This window comes from Aquila chrysaetos, chromosome Z, assembly GCF_900496995.4.
Source record: "Aquila chrysaetos chrysaetos chromosome Z, bAquChr1.4, whole genome shotgun sequence".
In the NCBI taxonomy this organism is placed as follows: domain Eukaryota; kingdom Metazoa; phylum Chordata; class Aves; order Accipitriformes; family Accipitridae; genus Aquila; species Aquila chrysaetos.
The window spans coordinates 7,639,700-7,662,615 of record NC_044030.1 but is presented as its reverse complement, the minus strand read 5'-3'; the positions used below and the strand labels follow the sequence as shown (position 1 = coordinate 7,662,615).

Here is a 22,916-nt window from a genome sequence, read left to right as displayed (position 1 = left end):
GCTTCCATTTAAAATAGATATTGCAGATTTTAGGCTTCAATTAAAGAAGAAAAATAAACTTCAGTGCTTCTTTTTTTAGAGGCAAAGTATAAAAAAAAAATCACCAAACTAGGTGAAAATTATTAAATTTCTCCAAAAAATTAAGATGAGCTTTCTTCTATTTCTTGAGACAGTACAGTTTGTGATTCCTAGGGTAACTGGTATCAAACACAAGTTAATGAAAGCTCTTATAAGCAATTTTATTCCTATCCATAATGGCAGACATTTACAAAATCAGAAGAATTTATCATTTGAGTTCACCTTAAAAAATAACTTATAAAGCAGTGATATAAGCAACATAAAACAGTTCAGGAGGGGAGAGGGAAAGCAAATTTTAATAATTAAAATGTAAACGTGAAGGAAAAAAAAAAAAAGATGGAATAAAAGTCCCTACTTCTCATTTCTACTTAAGATGTCATGGGATAATATTTTACAATGTCCTGTGGTTCTATATATGTATGTGTGTATTTCTTTATCACACACACATACATATACATTAACCCACACATGTACATACACAGATAATTGTTTGCAGTTCCATCTTGGGCAGTTCTGTTACGCCACTCTTTACAGTTGTCTCAATCATGTTTGGGACCCACTTTCTTGACAAAACGGGGGAGATGGTAGAAAAAAAAAGGTGGGTCTGATTGTGTCTGAGATCCTTTTGTTAAACTGTACACTGGGACGAATAATTTTCTTCTGCAGTAGCTCTCTGAAGAGGGCCAACTCACTGTGGTCTTCATGGCGAGACTTGTTAACGGATCACACACTCATTGTCATGCTAGGGGAGTACTGAAAAAAGAGGAATCCACATTTTAACAACCATTTTTTCCCCTCAGGTAACAAAAAACACTTCTGGACCACAGCGATGAGTTCAAATGTCAACACGCTCTTTGAACTTCCTCCTACATTTGTACTGTAGCCTGTGCTAAGGCTGTAGTTCAATCTGTGGTATCATAACTTCTGTTACACTTTTCTCATTATGCAAAAATACAGCTATTGCTGATAAAGCCAACTCCCTTGAAGACTGTTTTGGTGTTAGTGGTGTGGTGAACCAATACTTCACTGACGCTTTCCACACCTTTTCCTTGTCAATGTTGGCTGCTGGGGGGAATTTAGCTAGGTGGGTGGCTAGCCTCAAGTAGACCAACTGCATTCATGGTTACCTGAACCACATCAATATTTTGGAGAGCTTTTTACTACTTTATGGGAAGAAAGGAGTAAAGATATGTATGACTGGAATTCAAGAAGGCTCTTGGTCTGTATTATCCTGTATTATCAATTTTAGAAGTCAAGCTGAATCAATGATCAATGGTCATTCTCCTTTATGTGAACCAAAAATTAAGTTACCACATTACATTATTATTGTAACACAAATTGAACTGCAGCCCTTATACAAGCTATAGGTGCCCTGAAGTTAGCAGTACTTCATTACAATAATCAATGGGACACCACAATGCCTAGAAGAAGTGCACATCTATATACCTAATTTGGTTTTAAATTTAAAATTGCGGACTGCAGGAACACTTAATTGGGCCTAAAATCTTATAAGTGGAGGAAAATGTTCAAATGCAAGAAGTATTACCATTATGAAAACGGATATAAGAAACAGAAAGATAAATTTGCCTTTGCAAAAAACAGATAGGCAATAAAAATCCTGCCAAAGCTAGCATTTCAAGCTGGCCATTTCCAAGTATCCAAGCGTATTAGAAAAAGCACTTTGGATGGGTCTTCCCTGTCATGTAAACTACATAGTATGGACTACTTGGGTAAAGTCTGTTTCGTCCCTTGTCACGTCTCTGATGGTTTGTCTGCTTTAGGGCTTACTCCCATCATATCCTGCCAAGCACTCCCACAGTGGGCCAGCAAAGCGGGTAAGAACAAGCTTGTCTTTAGCCAAAGTCAGAGATCAGCTCAAATGCTTAAAGCAAGGCATCTGTTCAAGTGATTTCCTGTATCTGAGCCAAACTACCTGGGTAATCACTTTGGACAAGGAATCAAAAGATGACCTAAATATGTTTGTGATTTTTAACTTATTATTAGCCAAGAACTGTTCCCCATGCCCAATGAAAACTGGTGAACTGAACAGCAAATCTGCCTGAGAAAGGACCTCATAATAATGCCTACTCCAGGTAGCCAAGTAACGAAATACAAATCAGAAAGCAAGACAGTTACCAGGGACCTACAATGTGACTCATGTTAGAGAGGAACCGATACCTAGAAGTAGACTAGAATGAACATGGCATGTATAATGCATGCCTTGTAGGCATACATCTCATCTAAAACCTTGAGAAAACTGTGTCCCAGGTTCTTCCAGGTAGGAAAACAACATCTAAGAGCACCTAGAATCCCATAAGGGTCTGAGAAAAATTATTTTCTTTTCAGTACAACTGATGTCCTTCTTTTCATGACCTTAGTTCAGTGAACTGGCCTGGCTGCTGATCACACTGCCTGCCCTCAGAACAAGCAACGTATGCCAAACTGAGAGTCGAGGATTACCATGACCAAGGATCACATTTAATGGAGGTTCTGTGGTTACTGTTTTTTTGACAGATATTTAAACACCAGTATTTTTGGGTTGTACAAACCAATTTTCTCCAATACTCCACACAAGCTGAACATGTGCCCTCTTTATGAAGACATGAAAAGGTAACATGCAGAAACTTCCTTTTTACTACTTAAAGAAGCAAACCCCAAAAAACCCAAAATCTGATTCCCATGAAATTTGTCATGCAATTCAACTGTTTTGTGATCTAACAGAAACTGTTTACTCATAATTTCTAAGATGAAGTTCACCACTGGCATAGTTAATGAAGTTGCACTCACTTCTGGCAGCAGTGATTTCCAATAAGAATAGAAGTGTTGAAGTCACTCAGCACTTCTGAAAAATCAGGCCACTCCTATTTAGGAACCTAAATGTGGATTTAGAAACCCAGCTTCAGGCACATGAGTATGAAAATACTGCAGTCTTGCTTTGTAATTTATTTTACACCACATTTTGCTGCCTCAAGCATTCTCCATTTTAAAAAAGCATCATTTGTCCCAGAATGAACACTAGAGGGAACCTTTGCTTTTTCTGGCTCTAATAGCACACTGCATCTTTGCAACATGAGATCTATGGGTGCTCTAATTATACACTTCAACCTGAATCCTGTTCTAAAAGACATTCCCTGCAGAACACATTGTTTAGGAGTCAAAGGTTGGGCAACCACACACTGAAACACTCAGATGTAAGGATCTGTCAACTATGTGTACTTAAACTGCTCGGATATTGCCTGACAAATGCCTGTTGTGCATTACTGAATACATGAGGTGTAATTATTACTGCTTGACAGATCTAACTTTCATTCACAACTGACCTCTTAATCTGGAGTTTCTGCAGTAAATCTACATCTCCCACATTTTCCAGTTTCAGCTCAACTTCTAGCAGTCTTTTAAACAATTTTTTGTCAAATCAATACTATAATTTTAGAAGCTAGTAAAAAACATGTAAGGCACAGTACTGCAAAACTGTTTGTTCTTGCTGTTAATTTTCTTTTTTTTTTTTAAGCAAAATGACAGAGATAAAGGTTCACAAAGTAAAAAAAACCAAACCAAAACAAAAAAACCCCAAAACAAAACAAAAGAAAAAACAATGTCTAGGTAAAGAAATACTTACGCTCTCGCTCTGAAAAGGGTTTAAGAAGTTTCCACCCATCTCACTGTCATCCCTGGGAGTGCCAGGCTGATTACTCATGCTCATATTACTCGGAGAGTTCTGTTAAATAAGATTTAAAAATACATATTAAGTTTTGAAGATTTCAGTTCATTTCCCAGCTTCACCAAGTGTGCCAGAGACACGCCCTACATGATACTGTAGTGCACTCAGATGCACTGTACCATGCACTGGGATTTTCAAAGATGAAAAAATAAGCCTCTCTAGGGTTCTGCATGATTCAGTCACTAATTTTAGCCTGTAAAGTAATGTTTTCTTCCCTGAACCAAGAATTATTTACCTGCAATTCTTGTTTTCACATTATGGCCAGCATCTTCTACTGAAGTCAGGAAAAGCTATAAATGGCTGCAGCAGGTATACAAGGTAGCTCTGTCATTACATTGAATCATGTGGTCAAATTCAGTGAAGTCTATGAGCGTGTGCCTTGATGTACATGACTTATGAATATGTACTTAAAGCTAGAAATACGGATGGATCTGGTCTACACAGACCTTTGCAAAGGCCTGTGCCTGCGGTCTTAGTTCATAGAGTTCACAGTTTATTGAAATACAGTTTCACAAGTAGTTCACAAGTGCTATGTTCAAGTGCTAAACCACTACACTGAGCACCGCTAATAGACAGCATTTATAGATAAGAGAGTTAACAGGAGTGTCAGATAAAAGACTCCTGAGTAGCAGCTAACCACTGAACTGTGCTCACAAACACTTTCAGGAGGAGCTGTACTTTTGCTATTTGCTTGCACAGAGAATAATGCAACAGCGTTTTAATCTATCCTTCCAGTGTCTAGGTGTGACTGAAATGCTAATATATAATAACAATATAAAGGCTTGTGAAGATAAATTCCTTTTTTTAACATAAGTGCACAACCACCTCTGCAATGTTCAGAAAATGCTTTCAAGATTCAGTTACTTGAAGAAAGGGTGAAACAAGGTAATTGTCACAGAAACTCTTCTGAGTCAATAGCTAATACATGATCATTGTAGACACTACAATTAGTTATGTGTTTTTACAAAGTTGATTTGTGGTACTCTACCATGCCTGGAGCACAGGCAATTCTCTTTTCATCACTGTGAAGACTCCTCCTTACAGAGGATTTGTGACGGAAAAGCAGTATTCAGGGAAAGGGGGGAGTGAAGTCATGAACTTCATTATGAAATGTTTATGTCTATCACAGTTCTTCCCTTGATTTTTTTTGATTCAGAAAAAGTGAATGCAAAATTGCTGTTGAGATTTTACTTATACAAATGCAAATCTGGTATGTCACAATAAATTGAAACACAAACCTAGAGCAGTCAGTGGGTAAGCTAACAAAACACAACTTCAAGTAGTGATCTTGATCAAACTGACCAACTTATAATGGATGTAAGAATCCTAACTGAATTTGTCCTCTTTTTCTTATGTTATTTTCAGTTACAATCCTGACGCAGTGTGTCTGTTAGCAGAGCGGTTTTTTTCTTTAAAAACCCAGGTATTTTGTACTTTGAAAATACCTGCATGCAGTCTTCATTTAGTATAACTAGATCTGCAGATTCAAACTTTGAATGAAAAATCGGAAACATTAAAAAAAGAGAAAGTCCCCTTAATTTCTTGTCACTTTCCTCAGAACTACAAAGGCTATCTATCCTACCCTGGCACTTTAAAGAAGTATACTGGAGTGTTCCTAGAACAGAAGATGGGATGGGATAGCTATGACTTCTACTTCCCTGTCATACCATATTTCTGCATGGCCCTCTTTGTAATCATGAAGTCCCATGTTGACCACTGTCCATAATTTAAATACTGCAACATATTCCACTGTTCCACAGATTTAGTTGACCTCCAAGGAGACCAAAAAATGTTGTCCTCAGCTTCACCAAATACCACAACTTAAATCAGTTACTTTTTGCTACTACGTTAGCAGGCTGGTAGGCCTGACTGCTATATACACTGTCTGCTTTGTAATGTATTTTCTATAGTCAGTGAAAGGCTGCTGTTAAGTTTTCACCACATTCCCCTGAGAGAAGATCACCATTCTCAGTCTGAATGGCCAAGTATGTATATGGGTCCAGCTTTGTATATTTATTTTTAGTTATAGATTAAGTATAAAATTAATTACATAAGCAACATGCAAGCATAACTTTTTTACTAGCATCTGAAATGCAGCTTACACAGTTGGGTCAAAACCCCTGCCTTAGCCCTTTTGCTTACTTCAGTCTGGTTCACTGCTTCTGACACTGTGACCCCCAGATCTCCAGGAATCACAGGACAACACATCCATCAAAGACTACTAAAAGCCTAACGAGTTGATTAACATCAGACGATTAAGTTTGCTATTCAGTAAAATTAGGATAGCAAATATTTAGGGATCCACAGCTTGAAAAAGGTTGAAAACGATTGCTTCAGTTCAACCACAGCTACTGGACCTTAAGCAGGAATTAATTCAGGGAAGTCCTGTTGCCTGTGTTATGCAGGAGGTCATACTACACAATCGTATCAGTCCCTTCTGGACTTAAAATCTATGAATAAGAAGTTTAAAACCCACTAAGGCCTTGTCACATTTATTTTATATGATGCTCCTGCACTTTTGTTCATTCCTGGGGGATTTACCCCTATTTTATCTTGCTCTGTGTAGCGCAAAGCTTTGAAATTCTGCAATTGCTACAGTACACCAGCCCCAAAGGTTCAAATTCCTGACATAAAGACTTTTACAGCAACTCTCCTGGGCTGCTTTTATGGCCAGTATGGGGTCTAGCATTGTAGCACTAGCTGATTTTTTCCAAAGCAAGTATGTGTTTGATGCCTGCACAAATTCCATGGGCACTGCAAGAAACACTGGTTATTAATGTTTATTTAATACGCATAATTTCAGTTCATTTACTTCCCCATCTCAATTTACTTCATAAAAACTTCACGTTTTGCCATTCAGCCAATTAAATTAGAATCTTCTCTAGAAAATGTAGCTCTGAATTCTGTGAGCTGTACTGATTCTACCAAGACTGGATTAAATTTCTACATCTCCTGGGAATTGATAATCAGCTCCTCTAATATGCATTTTGCTCCACTGAAGTCCTGTGCCTGGACTTGAGCATCACACACCCCAAACTGTGCTAACTTCAGTAAACAATTTCCGTCACTGGAAATCTACTTGTGAAAAAGCCAACTGCAAGACAGGCTGGTGATGTGTGCAGGGAGACTGTTGCCTCAGGAGGAACAATCCTGGTAACTGTGTAAAAATTGGAAGGCAGCCACATAATAATTTTGCATGCATCAGCCCCAGAAATCTACTATTCCTTGCAAGCAGAACTTTTCCATTCAAGTTTCAAAAGCATCGTGTACTACTACCTACCCAAAATTACCAATGTTACCCACACACTTTTACTACTGTCAATGAAGGCTGCATATTGGGCAGTGCTACTCAGAAAAAGACAGAATGGTGTAACAGGACAACTCTGTTACTTCCAAAGTTAGCGGCATTTTTCATTTAGTTATTTGAAAAAGACATGCATCAAATGTGATTTCCATGAGTTATTTCTTGAAGTTAACAAATTACAAGACTTCCAGGTAAATTTTTGGACCCAGGTTTTCAGAGCTCCTGATACTTGTATTAGCACGTATACGGATACTTAATACCAGTGAGTCGAATACAGGCTTTTAAAAATAATCCTGTGGCAAGCTAATGGAAATGATTTGGGTTTTTTCCTTAAGAAATGCTGCCGTTTACAATAAATATACTGAAGAAAAAATATGGACATAGATTTTAAAAGTGCTGTACGCTTATTATCCCACTGCAGGCTTTTATTGAATCCATCACTGCACATCTAAGCACAGTACAACTAAGGTAACATGGTCATTTCAATCCATCATTTTACTCTTTGCAGTGCCTGAAAATGTTATAGATCTTAAAATTGTACAAAAATATAGGACTGCTATATACACTGCTCCCTCACAGGAGCAGCAATGGCCTTGGACACATATTGCTGAGGTCCTTCCCTCCAGGAAAGATTCGCTAAGCACGCTTTACAGGCTACTATACCCCTCTCCTATACCACACCACCAGAAGACCACAAACTGGGAAACTGTACAGGGTTCTTCTCCTCCTCTTTGGAACATACAAATATGTATCACTAAGTGAAGAATGATTCCTGCCTTTTGAACACCTGGAAGTGTACTCTCAACAAATTCACACTACAAACGTCTGTGTTAACCTATGGGAATTTAGGTGAGCATTTTGTTCCCTACGTGTTTGTATCTCATCACAGCTCTTGAGAACAGACCTACAGGGTCCCTGGCCTGACCAGAGCACAAGCAGACCAGCCTTAGACAGATTTGAAATGGCAAAGTCTGCCCTGGAAGAGGTCTAGTGGCAGCACCGCGGTACTCTGTCCTGGGGCACCCAAAAAACACCAGCAGTTGAGATGCTCAAAACAAACTCATACTCCTTTCTTGGAAGATATGTTAAGAATTTTGCTACAAATTAATGAGTTATAAAATTTTAACTGAAACAATCTCTTCACCAATTTCTGTATTTATAGATCAAAAGTATGAAAGTGCAGGGAGATTGTTGTAGTCATATATTTATTAGTTTCAGTCAGTTACATCTGAAGATGCTGAGTGCAAAAAAATAGTGTTTTGCAGGGGACAGATTTATGCCACTTTATCAATACCAAATAAGCTCATTAATTCATAAATTAACGATGATCACGTATGTAGTAGTTTTATTTTTATGGAAGAAGTGACACATTCAAGCACAATATTATTTTCGTGGATGCAAAACCCCTGCAGGTTAAACTTGGGTTCACTTCCAACTATTTAATGGTTGTGATATCAAAATAGTGCTTCTTCTGAAACTACTTCTTAATCTAGCTTTTAGGAACTTCTACTAATGATTAAGATATTAACATTGCCTTATAGAGGTGACAAAAGCAATCATGTAGTGCATAAACGTAACATCCTAATGACATTGTCCCAAATTTACATTTAACTAGGATTCATCATTAGAACTATACTCATTTGTCTTAACAGTATGGAAGATTATAACATGATCAATCAGATTACAAACTGGATATAATTAATCACATTCATTAATATATACTATTAGGCAGTAGGGAATAAGTCTACTTATACTCCCTATTGATTATATTGTTTTAAAATTTTCAATTTTTACTAATGCTGTCTGCACAGCCTCCAAAGAGTTCACAAACAGAAAGTGTAGATACATAACAAAAAGATTTGTAACAGAGACAAAAAAAATACTTTTAGAGTGAAACAGTCTAAAAATTCCAAGTATTTGATTAGATACTCACTTTGGAAATACTGTCCATGTCTCCTGAGCCTTAAATTAAAACAGACAATTATTCAGTTAGTTTTAAGATGAAGTTAATCTAAGATTTTTTTTTCATACTAAATATATAGTGTAACAGCAATATTTTAAAACATAACCAAGCATGCATCATCTCACTTCCATCCCAATGCCTCTCTTAGTAAAAGTTTACAGTCAGTATTGAATAACGTTAGTCCTTTCTCTGTGTACACACCCAGTGCAAAAAATGAGAAAAGAATGCAGGACACACTTCTGATCTGTATTGGTTATTTGGACGGCATCCTATCAGGATGAGACAGCCCAGCACAACTCAAGAAACTGTATGTCCAACCACCCTGTCCTCTTAGCCAGGGTACAGGTAACACAATTAATTTGGGGTATATCCACCTATAGGAAATGTTGCTTCAGCTTGAGAAAAAAAAAAGCAAAATCATGGCTAACTAGTAAAAGTTGATATTCCTGTGGGAAAAAAAAAGACCACTCTTATCACTAAGGTCAGCGGGGAGGGTTTCACCAATGTCTTTGCTCTCAGAAGCAGAAGCCTACTACTGAAATTGGCTGAAACGACATCAATATTCGATGCATTACAAATACTGATGATGACAGAATCTTCCGGAAGAAAGCAGATGATCCTGAAGACCAGTGTAACAGAAACCAAATAAATATAATGAGTGCAAGACTATTGAAAAGCATTTTTGTCACATGCTGTAGCTCTCACTCAGGTAAAGCCAAGAGTACAGGAAATACAACTTTAGGATTGATGTAACAAGAAAAGCATTTTCAGCAGAAACAGACAGTAAACAATTCTGATCACCTATTTGCAGGAAAGACAAATTCTAGAAAAGTACTGAATACAAAACTAGAAGATTATCAGAGAAAAACAATTAAGAAAATGGAGTTGTGGGAGGAGACTGAAATAGCTTACTATACTTAGCCAGGCAAATTAAGGCTGAGAAGGAATATGATTTATCTCTATAAATATATCAGATACATAAATGTTATGAAGAGTTATTTTGTCATGGCCTAAAGGATAAATTTGGTGGAAATCAGGAAAAGATTTCTTCCTAACCATCAGAGCTATTAACAGATATCCAATACAAGGGTTGTGTTCACAGAAGTTGGAGAAGTTCAAGATGGACCTTGACCAATTTATCCATCTGACTATGAGACACAGCTTCCTACTGCAGCATGGAAATGAATGCAGCAGGTCTCTCCCAGTAATCCTCTCCTTAAAGAACTCAGGTTCCGGTTTAGATATGAAGTTACCCCCATAAAGCAGTCATCATTAATTTGACTAAGCACTTCATCACTTTCACTAGAGAAAATAACTAACCAAATGCTAGGTACACATAAAATACTTCCATAACTGTTTCAATTTAATTTTTTCTTTTAGCTAAGAAATAATTCTCAGGCTATACAAAGTGACAGAAAAAGATGTGATTACCTTTTACATAGTTTTTAATTTATTTGAATGTAATGTGCATCATTATTAATTAAAGCAACAATCCATTTTAGGATTGTAATATGTAAAGAAAGGCTGTAAAATCACAAGGTGTCCTTATGCAAAGTAATCTAGGAATTTCAGGGACATGCTTTCCTAGAAAAAAAGATAATTCTATTAGGAGATAGATGCCTAGTGCTGAATTTTAATTGTTCAGAACATGTCTGTTAAATGAGGTTTGATGGCTTAGTTTTTTTCTCATCTTGTCATAGCCTCTTCGAATTTATCCCTTCTTCTTATGTGTTTATACTTCCTTTCTCACAGCCTCCAACTTTTGGGCTACAAGTGACAGATCTCCACCCACCACGGCAGTATGGACTTAAATGGTATGGAGTTGAAGTTGGTCCATGCCTGTGCTGGGAAGGCGACGGACCTTTTCTTTGGGGATGGAAGCAAGGTGCACTCTGGCAGCTTGGCTTCTGCTTGCCTGACCTGTATCTAGCTGGCTTGGGTTTCTCCCCATAAAGGAAAACACTGCTCAGAAGGGTGTTGCTGGTGCCTCTTGTGGGCGCTGAGCGAGCTCCCAGATGTGAAAGAGAACATTGCTGGTGGACCAGGGGGATAGAAAAAGAAAGAGATTTCAAGTCTTTGCAGCCTGAGGTTCCCCCTTCTTGTTGCCTGCATGACTGGTGCAGACAGAAGTGAAGAGTACAACACAAGAATTGTATTCAGAGCTACCGGCCTGGTGTTAGGGTATGAGCAGAAATAAAAACAAGGTATTTTGTTTACCTTGTGGGTATGGAAAAGGAAGGCATAAATGCAATTTATTCAGCTGTGTCTTGTTTCTTAAATTTCTTTCAAGTGTCTATCATGCTTCCAGCAAAGAGTAAGAGCAAAGAGTTTGCTAGGATAGTCAGGGGATAAAGCAGTGTGCGTTTTGCAGAGTTGTGCAAGGCTTCTCCCCTAGATACGAGTCCTTCAAAAAGCATAGTGTCAAAAGTCAAGCAGTACACTGTTCCTCCTGCCTTTGCATGCCCTGACGAGAATCCATGTTCTTTTGGGTGCATTAAAATTCGCACCTGTCTGAAGCTGCTAATGGGGATGGAGTAATAATACTCACACTTAACAGGCATATGGCTAGACTATAGAACAAATGAGAATATCAAAATGCTGGGATAAACCCAGCTTAACACAAACATCAAAATATGTAATAACTTACTTCCAGGTAATTGATAAGAACGTGCACCAGCATGTCACAATGACATCTACCCAAGATTTTCAAACAGGAAGACAGGTAAATAAAAATGGTTCTTAAGCCTTCACCTCTACATCACTGGGATGGTATGCTTTTAGACTGGTTTGCATCAACTGGATTAAAACTATACTCTCTTACATAAATAAAATACAGTATTTTTCTTCCAGAGGTGCATGATGCCAACTCATATACTTTAAAAGTATCTTAATACTTATTATTGATGTATATGCAGCTTCTTCAGTTTTTAAAGTATTTTTACATACAGTCTTCCACATAACTCAGAGAACTAGTCATAGAAAATGGCACTAGTAATTGAAAATTCACAATATTTACTATCATTACCTAATGATCCATTCATATGATGTGAATCCATTCCACCCAGTCCACTCATAGGTCCGTCTGACCCTGGCCCCATTGGAAACTACAAAAGGATCAGACATTAAAAATTGCTATTACTGTACAATTTTTTTTAGATAGTCTAATAAAAAGACAATATTCCTCAGGAAAAAAAAAAAGAAGAAAAAAAAAAAGTAAAGGCAAAATGCACAGTCCCAGCTCTGAATGCACAAGTCAAGTGAAAGTCTTTCATGTGAAGACTGCAAAAACATCATTGCTTTTGTTCACTTTTTCCAATGCTACCTTAAAGATTTTTGCAAACTCTCACCTCTGTAGGCTGCAATGTAACTTAGGAATAACTTACTATATACTTCAACACTTTGTATATGACTTTCAAACCTGCTAGTGCTGACCTAACTCTACTCCCATTGAAGTTACAGGGAACTTTGTGATTCTCTTCAATGAGTAAGTGATTAATTAACAGCTTTCAAACCCCACCTTATCCGTACTGACAGTTGGACTACTCACTCTATTTGCAGCATGAGCAGTTTCTGTCAAATTTCAGATATTGACCTTAAATATAGTTCTTCAAAAACTTGACAACATTAACGTTGCAGAAAAATTTCTAAAATTCACTGCATAATGATTCAGCAATATCTAAGTATCTACATTTTTAAGTTCTACTGGTCTTTTTTTCAAATGCCCCATAATATGGATTGTGATTAAATGGAATATCATTGTAATCAGAGAAATACAATAAAACTGAAGGCATAGAGAAAGATCAGAGAAAAAACAAGCTCTATGTAAGAATCCAGATTTTTGTCAGCTCTAGAACTGCTGAAATTTAGGCTAAAATAGTCACAAATTAACTAGTTCATTATGCAAATACTTGAATGTTATCAATAGGTTTCATTCTTAACATCCCATTTAGTTAAACAGGGAAATTTGTTTCTTCTCAGAGGCATTAATTTTATCCTTTTTTTAACAGAACAGCAGGGCAACATAATACTGGGTCACTTCCAGCAATTTTCTCCTCCCTTTTCAAGGATAGATTTTTTTTTATAACAGAAGTTTGAATCCTGAAGGAACTAATGCTTAGTGGCAGCTCCTAGGATGACATCCTATCACGCAGAAGTCTATTGCACCACAGTGTGACAAAGTAAGTCATCCCCAAGATCCACAATGCAGAAGCTTCTAAGGTCTTTCCATGCAGAAGAATATGCTCCAATCATTTTGCATGTATTGGCGTGATTGATTTGGGAAACATTAAAAAGTACATGGTGGGGGGGAAGCAACTGAAGTGTCACTCATAAAAATGGAAAACTTAGTATTAATGATATGTGATGGAAACATAGTGTTTGGATAAAAAAAGGCTGTATAATTCAAGGAAGGATATAACTAGATTCATATTTACATTAGGTCTGTTGGGTCCAGGTGGTACTGCATTCATTAAAGTGTACATGTTGTCTCCAGAGTTGGTTGAATCTGTAATAAGAGATTATTTTAAGCGCTAATATATACCTTTCAATAAAACTACTCACCTAATACATTTCCTGTCATTTTGTTCCTATTATTTCTGTGCCTGAATCACTTATACACAGTGGCAATATAATGGAAGATTTCATTCCCTTTCTATCTATTGCTACCACACAACAGAGCTATGAAAAGAAATAATTGCAACAGTCCCTAAGTGACTACTTCCAGACTCTAGTTTTATGCATGACTGTTAAAAGGTTTATAAATCACCAAGTATCTGTAACTATTTAATTCCATAAAACCTTTTTCCTGGAGTTCCAAATTACTTCACTCATCTTCAAAACAGGAGATTCTTTCTTATCAATACTTCCTGTAATTTGTTTTCCATCTGTAATAAATGATAAATAGCTTCTCATTATACGGACTGCAAGTTAGTGTAGCACATGAATATTTTTTATTCTCATCCATGTCAGTCTATTTGATTTTGAATATATCTAACTATTCAGTGGAACATTGTGCAAAGATCGTCACTCTAAGGACAGCTTTAGCTGATGTATCTTCATGGTACAGTGTGGTGCAATGCTTCAAAAAACCTGAGACCAAACCCAACAAAACCATCCCGGCACAGTGTGGTGCTTAAGCTAGTAACTTCTGCCAAGAGTTTCACCTGGCCTTGCCAGATGTTGACACAGCTATATTGCATCTCAGTCCTTTTCCCACAATCAAGGCACATGAACTTTCAGGTGGAGCACATCCAGAGTTGAAATGCAGGAATCAACACAGATAACTCTTCTGGTTGAACTTAAGAAACCAATGCCTAAGAACCATTAGTAGATACAAATTATTCATTCTGATCTCCAGCTTGTCCCCACTGCTAACTCATGAGAAGTCATAACACCTTTCATCAATATTTGTATGAAAGAGAAGGCAAAAAATGCAGCAGATAGTAGACAAATTAGGCAAAAACCTTTCCCAAGGGAACTCGACGAGAGATTGGCCATGTAATGAAAAGGTTTACTGAGAAGAGAATGACCTAAGGCAAGTCTAAATACATCCCTAAGGGGACAGTATGATTTAAAAAAATATTGGCAACTCTGGCAAATCAGTACCTCTATGGTATCTGCACGAAGAATAAAGAATAGCTTAGTACTCTGTGCCTAGATCCTCCAAAAGACCATTCCACCTCTTTGAACCAGAGTTTTGAGATTAACAACACACAGAAAAACCACTGCTGAGCTGTAACTCCTTTTCCAAGACAAGGTGATGGGGGAATTTTGAGTCAGTGAAAGTGAGAAAGCCGAGACCACCAAAATGTGTTGGAACTAGTAAAGTGGCTTGACCTCCCGCAAGAATGTACTTGTATATACACTGGGAAGTTAAAATCAAGGGTTTTATCTATTTCTTAATATTTCCAAGACAGTTTTCTAAACATTAATTCACTTCGGTGAGTAAGTAATTCCATGATATATAGAGCACTATGTGTCACTAGAACATTCAAATATGCTGTTTGAGGAAGAGGGGGAACAAAAAGCTTTTAGCCTTAAGATATGAAAGCAAAATTAGCATATATAAAGTTATTTTTAACATTCATTGAGGAGGCAAAAAGTTCCTCAACCACCAGATCCTTTTGCAACACATCCCTGGCTCTCCCCATGTTCTGCTGACTCATGTAAAAATATATATGGGCTGGCTGGGCCATGGGAACCCTCAGAGCTGGTTTGTCTCAGAGGCAAGTAAATACCTTTGCAAAACTCTCAGGCGGCCAATTTCTAGGTGTTTTCATACTTTGGAAAACAGAGCCTCAAAACATCTTTTGAGTCTCTAACTGAAAATGAGAACAACTGTCAGCAGAAGCTTTATTTGAGCTGCACAAAGACAGCCTAACATGTGCTGTAAAAGCAGTGCTGCCTATTTTTAAAAGTGCAGGCTGTCCATAAGTTTGTTTTATGTTAAAAGAGACTCTAACTTTTAAATGCCAGCTTGCACTAATTATCTTTTTCACTAATGATATGAACAAGGAAGCCCTATGCTTTATCTTAGGTTGCATTTTTTTAAAGCCCTGGGACTGTATTTAAAGAAGATACTATATTGGTGAAAGAAGTTTTCATGGCCAGTTAGGAAACGTCCCTAGCCTCTTGCGCTGTAGAGGACAGCAAGAACATGTAGGACGTAAGGACTGAGGACGCTGTAACATCACTGAGGTCAAAAGGTCCCTCTTAGCTGGTGGAAGCGAGTTACAAAGGCAGACAGTGGCCAAAAGGAGTAGCTATTGAATATTGGGTTACACAAGATGTAATTAGTTTCATTTTAGCAGATTTCTGATGATGTCCATGGGGGAGGACAGCATCCTCCACAGCCTGCAGTTCCACCTTCATATCAGAATCTTTGCAGAACATCGATGGATGGAGATACTTACATCTAGCTGACCATCTTTAAGCCTTGAGAAGCTAGCTAGCCATTCTGAATCCTCCTCCTTGTTTCCTCAAACCTTAGTAGGAATGTGGCCAATCTACTGCATGGCCAAAATCTCCACGTGGTCCGTGTTGCAAGATACAGACTTACTTAGGGAAACAATGGGGCAGCTGAAGTTCTGGGAACAGATCACTGGTAGGACATGACGACGGCTCCTCTGGGGCCTTATTCCTCCATGGCAAGACAGAGGAGAACAACCTGTCCAGCACGACCCTGCTGTCAGTCAGATGACATAGCCACACAATGCAGCACCTCACTCAAGAGCCACATGTTGTTAAGGTCTACCCATAGGATACTACAGGGAAGTTTCACCAGATTCAGAAATCTCCTGACTTCCAAACTGGTAGAATTTTCCCAAAGAACACTTGCAAAAGCAAATGGAAGACTGTGTCTTCTTTTGTTTTTAACTTGCTATTGCTGAACTTGTGCAAGAAAAGATGGGCTCAAAAGCCAGAGAAATGAATTGCTCTGAACTGCAGAGATACAATGCTTTTTATCTCTGCAACACAGCAGGGAGAGGAAGAGAGTGAAAGTGCAGGAAAAAAACTGATAAAGTATAAACCCAATAATTTATCATTATCTGATTCTTTATAAATAGAAAAATAATCTGTGTACTTCCTGAATTCCCTTATAATTATCTTTTATTATTTCCAAGTATATTTCAGTACCTGCAGGACTAGGCATGATAGGTGTTCCTGGTGGCCCTCCACCTCCTGGAGGACCCTAGAAAAAGTAGAAAAGGTCAGTTAGCATGAAAGGAAAAAAATACCACAGTAAAACATGAACACAGTACAAATGGGAAAAAAAAAAAAAAAGTATTGTGAATGTCTATTCACATAGCTAGTGATAAGCTCATCACAGATTAAGACAAGGTAACTGGTGAGCAAGCTCTGGTACAGACTTCTGATGTACATGGGTATACAGACCCAAGAATATCCATTAGTCAATAACTCTGTGTCATGCTTTGAGTCAGACAAGAGAAATACTTGGAGCAGGGCTTAAGACAATTATATTTAATTCCCTCAGCCTACTTTTATTACCACTGTTTTTTCAGCTGGCATTTCTGTTTTGTTGTACTCTGTTCACAGTCAATGGTAGAGTAACCAAAGTTTACTAAGCACAAACCAAGGGGGTGTCCTATGGGGACAGAAGAGCCTAATCACCTTAAGAAAGCTTTCTTTTTTAGGCAGACTTGGCATCTTGATGCCATAGGCATCTTAATTCTGTCTGTATAATATCCTACAATTTTTTAAAATAACATCTGTATGCAAAATTTCTTCTCAAGTTAATGACAAATGGATGAAAAAAATCAGGATAATGCTGGGTACACTTGCCTAGACTGCTAAATCAAAGATTAAAAAAAAACCAACAAAAACCCCACAACTAAAAAAGCCCATCAAGGAACATTCATTTTCTCAGTTTCAGGTATTTCTGTGTTACAAATCTGTTTATGACTAAGAACTGCACACAAACTACTCTGGTTGTTAAATAGGCTTTTTAAGGCTCTTTAAGAATTTCTCAAAGAATTTTATTCTCAGCATTCAAATACTTTAGTAAGAACAGAACCATAACATCTCGCTTCCTGTGTTTGCACATCCACTAATATTTCAAAGTAACATGAAAAACTACCAACTTCTAGTTTGGTAAAAATGTCTGTGTTGATAAATATTGACTTTCCATAATATAAAATACAGGGACTGCTAGCAACAGATTATTATTATTTTCGTTGCCATATGACTCATTATATTTTTATCTCTTTTGTTATATTTTAAAACAGCAGGTATACTGTTCCAGACAGGAATATTTTTTCAGTGGCACTGAATATGAAGGTTTGGTTATTCCTGTCTGCTTACAAGGACATTGCTGACATTTGCTATAATTCACTGAGATTTTGGAAGGAGGCAGAGAAGCCTTGGATTTAAAACAATAGACACTGTTTCTCAATGGCCTACTTAAAATAACATTTCTTACAAAACATTTAGCAGTAATATACTAGCAAACACTATTTTCTGATGATCAAACTCAGTAACTTCTCAGCTTTCTGACTGATACCACTCCTCTGCAGATTTGTACAAGTACTTACAGAGGGAAGCATCTCTATCTGCCAGCCAGTGATCAACTCACCATTAATCATAAATGAAACAGAAATCTTTTACTGAGAAGCAGCAGCACATCCCTGCAGTCAGTCAACATATACATACCTCTCTGCCCTTATATGTAACCCCACCTACCAGTTCTTTATCTTGTGCTTCCCCTTGCTTGTGAACTAAGCAAGGTCAGCGAGTATCTTTTATAAAGTGTGCTAGAACAAACGCTTGCTCCACCATGAAACCCACATATCAGTTTATAAAAATCAAGGCATAATCACAACTTCATTTCATACTGCCAGCAGCCACATAGCTTTTTTCTCCTCCCAAATTACAAATGAATCAGAAATGAATGTGTTAGGATTGGGCTTGCCAAAAATGTCCAAAAGGCCTACTCAGCCCTCAGCAATGAGAAATTCCCACATTGCTGCTGCTGCAGAGCTACAGACTCCAAATTCAAAGGGACCTTTGGATCACATATATGACCCTCTAGGCATCACAGGCTATGACTTTTTATTCACGTTATTGTGCACTAAGCTCACTAACTTCATTTTTTTAGGTTTATATATATTTTTCAGCATCACACAAAGAGGTGTAGAAACCACTAAATGATCATTTATTAGAAAAGTTACTTACCTTCACTACTAAGTTTTGCATCTACTCTTAAATTTGCACTTAGTCTCATTGTATATTTTCTTCTCTTAAGAAAGTCTCTTGGTATCAACTACCTTCACTCTGAGAATATATTAGTATGTAATGGAATTATTTCTCAAAAACTGTCTGATAAACTAACCAGATTAAGCTCTCAAAGCCTGTAGTTCCAGATGACAAACCCCTTTGGCTAAAAAGCTGCTTTAAGAGCTCTCCAGCCCACACCTTGTCCCCAAACACATGCCCTCTTGGAAGCTACTGCCCCCCAGTTTTGCTTATTTAGCTGTTTGTATGGCTGGAGTTCATGCGTTCCTTTTCCAATATGTGGTGAGCCTTTCTGAAGTAAGACTACTCTCTCAGCATCAGACAGGACATGCACTGTGCAAGCATTTATGCTGGCAGATTTCAACCCATGTCCCACCTCAGCTGCTTCAGCACTACCCTCTGCTAGCGGCACCCCCAGCTCTGCTTGGAGCTCCCTCTGTGAGTGTCCTTCCACCTATTTTGGGTCAGCTGAAGCGCTTCAGCAAGGACCCGGTTCTTTAAATGCTTCAATCAACGTCAGTTGTTTTGTACGAAGAGCGTCACTCATCCAAGGAACTCCAGTGGCAGACCTGAAGGAGCACTAACCTTCAGCAGAAGAGTGGGGACAAGGAATCAGGCAGCAACCTTTCTCACTAGCACAGCTGGAGTTCACAGAGCACATCTGATCAGAGGCTCAGGCATTTTCTCCAATACGTCGATCTTTCAAGTGTCTCATTCTTGCATCTCTGCACATCTTTTGATTTCCCTTCAATGTTGCCAGTTAGATGCAACATTCCAGCATCAGTCTCATCACTGTCACTGAAAGAGGTAAAATCACCTCTTTACTCTTACTCCTCCTCTATCTATACATTGAAATATGGTGATGCCCTCTTTTGCCCAAGCCACTTATCCTGGCTGACCTTTGGCTTGATTGTTGGTTGACACCAACAGAGTCCACTACTACAACTTGCACTTTACTTAGGTTTGCTTCTTTAAAATTATTTTTTATAGTATCTCCTTTCCTAGTTTCTCAGGACTTCATACTTTTAAAAACCGAGAATATGAAGTCAAATATTCAAAAAAAATCTTCAAAATCTGCAACAATAACTGATCACTAGTGTTTAGGGCAAAAGCAACAAAACCTCTTCTCAACAGAGAGAAATTTATGAAGTTCTGCATTAAAAGAACTGCTCTGGAGATCAGCAGATTTGGACTGTTTCCACTAAACATGTGGCAAAATGAGTACTGCAGTTATGGACACTTATAAGAATCATAAACTTTTTCACAGCTAATTCTCTAATTATAGGACAAAAGAAATTGCCTTTGTCTAAACAAAACAAGCTCATCCTTGAACTCATCCTTCAGCTTTAGCTCTGCAGGATCATCTCTCTTACTAAGACTGAAAGTAAGAGAAACCTCTAAGCAGGACAAAGAGATGAAAAAACACTGCTATATTGTTCTCATGGCGAAGGACCTGCTATTTTCACATTCTGAAATAGTTTCAGGTTTTATGCTGGTTAAAGCCAATGCCCTGCAGTTTTCTAATCTTGAGGTGATAAAACATGAAATACCAAAAGAGAGGTCTACTGAAACCTGACCGACCAACAGAAATTTGGAATCCAACATATAATTCTCCCTTGTTATCCTGTCACACCAGTACTAAGCATGTGGTAACAACAGATGAAATAATATGCCTTAGAAGAGTACATCAGAAGTACAAATAATCCAAGTACAACAGTAACAAGAACAATAAAGAGTCTAAAAGGATAAACAAAGTTAATCTCTCGGGATAGAGACACAAAAGAGCAGCATATACACCAACAAAAACCAGTTTCTTGATAGGTAAAGTGTATTTGTTAAATTCCAGAGAGAAGGTTAGCATTTCAGGTTCTTTTGAATGACAGCTCAATGCTGGGCCTATCACAAAGTTTCAACTATTTTATTCTAAAGTACAGACTAAGAAAAAACAATGATACCAATTAATCCATAATAAATTAAGACAATGTCTGTGAAATGAAGACATAACAGACTATGGAGAAAAAAAGAATTTTCAATTTTTCAGAAGGTAATTATATGAATAAAAATTTCCCTTACAATGTTAGCTATAAGAACCCATTTGTGTATCTTTGGGGAGATAAAAGCTTGTTCTAACTCTTCAAATGCTTTTTTTTCTGAAGAAGTTCAGAAACTCATACTCAATATTGTGTTACTGAGAAAGCTGGGAGATTTTTGTCCTTTATTATTGAAGGCAATATATCGTATTGGTTATATAAATGTTTGCTGAAATAAAACAGCACTCAGGTCAATTTTGACCAGACTGATAATGATTCTAGTAATGACCATCAATAGATGCACCATAGATGGCAGAAAAAAAACCCCTAAGTGCAGATCAGATGTACAGTTCTCAAGCAATACACAAGGGTTCTTCCTAACATCTGGACAGCTATTTCTTTGCCTAAATAAAATGTAACATCTATTCTAATAAGCAAACATGCAGAAGTGTACTTACTACATAGTTCCCAGGAGATGCTGAAGAATAAGGTATCTGTAATATCAACAGAAACAAAATAATTTCTGCAGTGAGATGGAGTCCATACATACATTTATGTACAGCTGTAGGTTAATGCTTATTTGTCTATTTCAAAGACACAGTTAAGGATTACAGAAAAATGCTATTGTTGTCAAAACAAACACCTCTTCTTTTCAACAACTTGTTGTTGCAAGTATGTTCAAGTCCAAAACTAGCAATATAGACACAAACCAAATTTAATACCCAATATTTCAAATAAAGTATTTCCACTTAATATTACTGTGCCCTGATAGCCACCCTACTGAAATTAATATGAATAATATAATTCACATATTTAAATGTCTGTAGGCTGAGGTCTGGTATCTGCTCTCCGTTGTTTCATAATAATTGAGGCATGCATTTTTAACAGCCAGCATCACTTTTTTAAGATACCAAGTTACAAGGTCTAGCACCCATCCAGTTCTTGCATCTACTACAAGAGTCTTCTTATGCTTATTGCGGGAGCTGCAGTAAGGTCTGTAAAGATCTGCAGTCTATAGTAAAAGGTTGAGCTATAAGATTATTAAAGTAATATGCTTTATAAGGTTTATAACCCTAAGCAGCACACACTTGCCTTTAAGTCAATAGGACTTCAGAGTCATCCCAAGCATGGACTGAATTTGTATGTTCTTATATATACTTAATCTTGATTGGAATCTTGACCATAAAAGGAAAAGCAACTCTTTTATATCTTTCACCCTAGAAGGTACTAATTTTATTTCTCTGCATTATTCTTTTTTTTTAAAAAGGACAGTGTTCTATTTTCACTTCAAATTAAATGATGGTAATTGTTACAGAGGATATCTGGAGAAATCCAACCACCTGTGAATAATCTGGTTTTCTTCTTTATGATAGCCTTTGCAATTATTCTCTCTGAAGGAGCACAGACCAATGGTATTATAAGAGGATGGGTAAGAATTAAGCAACTGTACTGACAAAATACAAAATTATTTTGCAGGAGATTTTGCAGCATCTTACGTGACTGTAGACAACTTGTCAGCCAACTCATTTTTATGAATACATCTATTAGTGGACTTCTCAATTTATTTCATAGAATGAATATATTTCAACTACCAGTTGAAAAATATCCTAACACCCATTTTAGTTGAGTACATGCAAAAGAAAACTGAGGAAGAGCTTAGCTCTTTCCCCCCCCCCAGTTGTCCTTAATAGAATTAAAAAATCAAAACTGAGAACAACAGAAAGAACTAGGCTAGTCTGTTAAGCCAGACCCATCTTGTCCAACTCTAAGTGCTAAAAGGGATACATTTTTATACTAGTGGTGTATGATCACTGAATGAAAATGAAAACTTTACCTTTGTGTTTCTGTAGAAATACCAGACACTGTTGTTCATGTGGGATGCCTCACTGACCTCCTCTTCCTTCAAGCTATTAGACTACCTCATTTTGTAGCTGTTGCAATGAAATTCAATAGAGTGCACTGCTTTTTACAAAAAGCATATAAAAATGGCTGATGTCTTTCTTGCAAGCAACTGCTCTATGACTGCATATTCCCTAGTTAGGAGCAGCAAATGGTGCCTTTGTTATGTAA

General features: G+C 37.4%; 1 protein-coding gene across 6 annotated transcripts in view; it reads right to left on the bottom strand.

Moving 5' to 3' along the window:
* Nucleotides 1–225: 225 nt before the first annotated feature.
* SSBP2 (single stranded DNA binding protein 2) overlaps nucleotides 226–22,916 on the bottom strand; it is a 182,700-nt gene continuing 160,009 nt past the window's right edge. For 4 of the 6 annotated variants that reach the window (XM_030005594.2, XM_030005595.2, XM_030005596.2 and 1 more), the window contains 7 exons: nucleotides 21,305–21,340; nucleotides 16,702–16,756; nucleotides 13,500–13,570; nucleotides 12,092–12,170; nucleotides 9,037–9,065; nucleotides 3,698–3,796; nucleotides 226–831 (listed from right to left, as the gene is read on the bottom strand). In XM_030005594.2, the coding sequence (XP_029861454.1) occupies nucleotides 802–831; nucleotides 3,698–3,796; nucleotides 9,037–9,065; nucleotides 12,092–12,170; nucleotides 13,500–13,570; nucleotides 16,702–16,756; nucleotides 21,305–21,340 (399 nt within the window). In that variant the 3' untranslated portion in view covers nucleotides 226–801. The remainder of the gene's footprint in view (nucleotides 832–3,697; nucleotides 3,797–9,036; nucleotides 9,066–12,091; nucleotides 12,171–13,499; nucleotides 13,571–16,701; nucleotides 16,757–21,304; nucleotides 21,341–22,916) is intronic. The other 2 variants (XM_030005598.2, XM_030005599.2) reach the window with 1 other exon arrangement.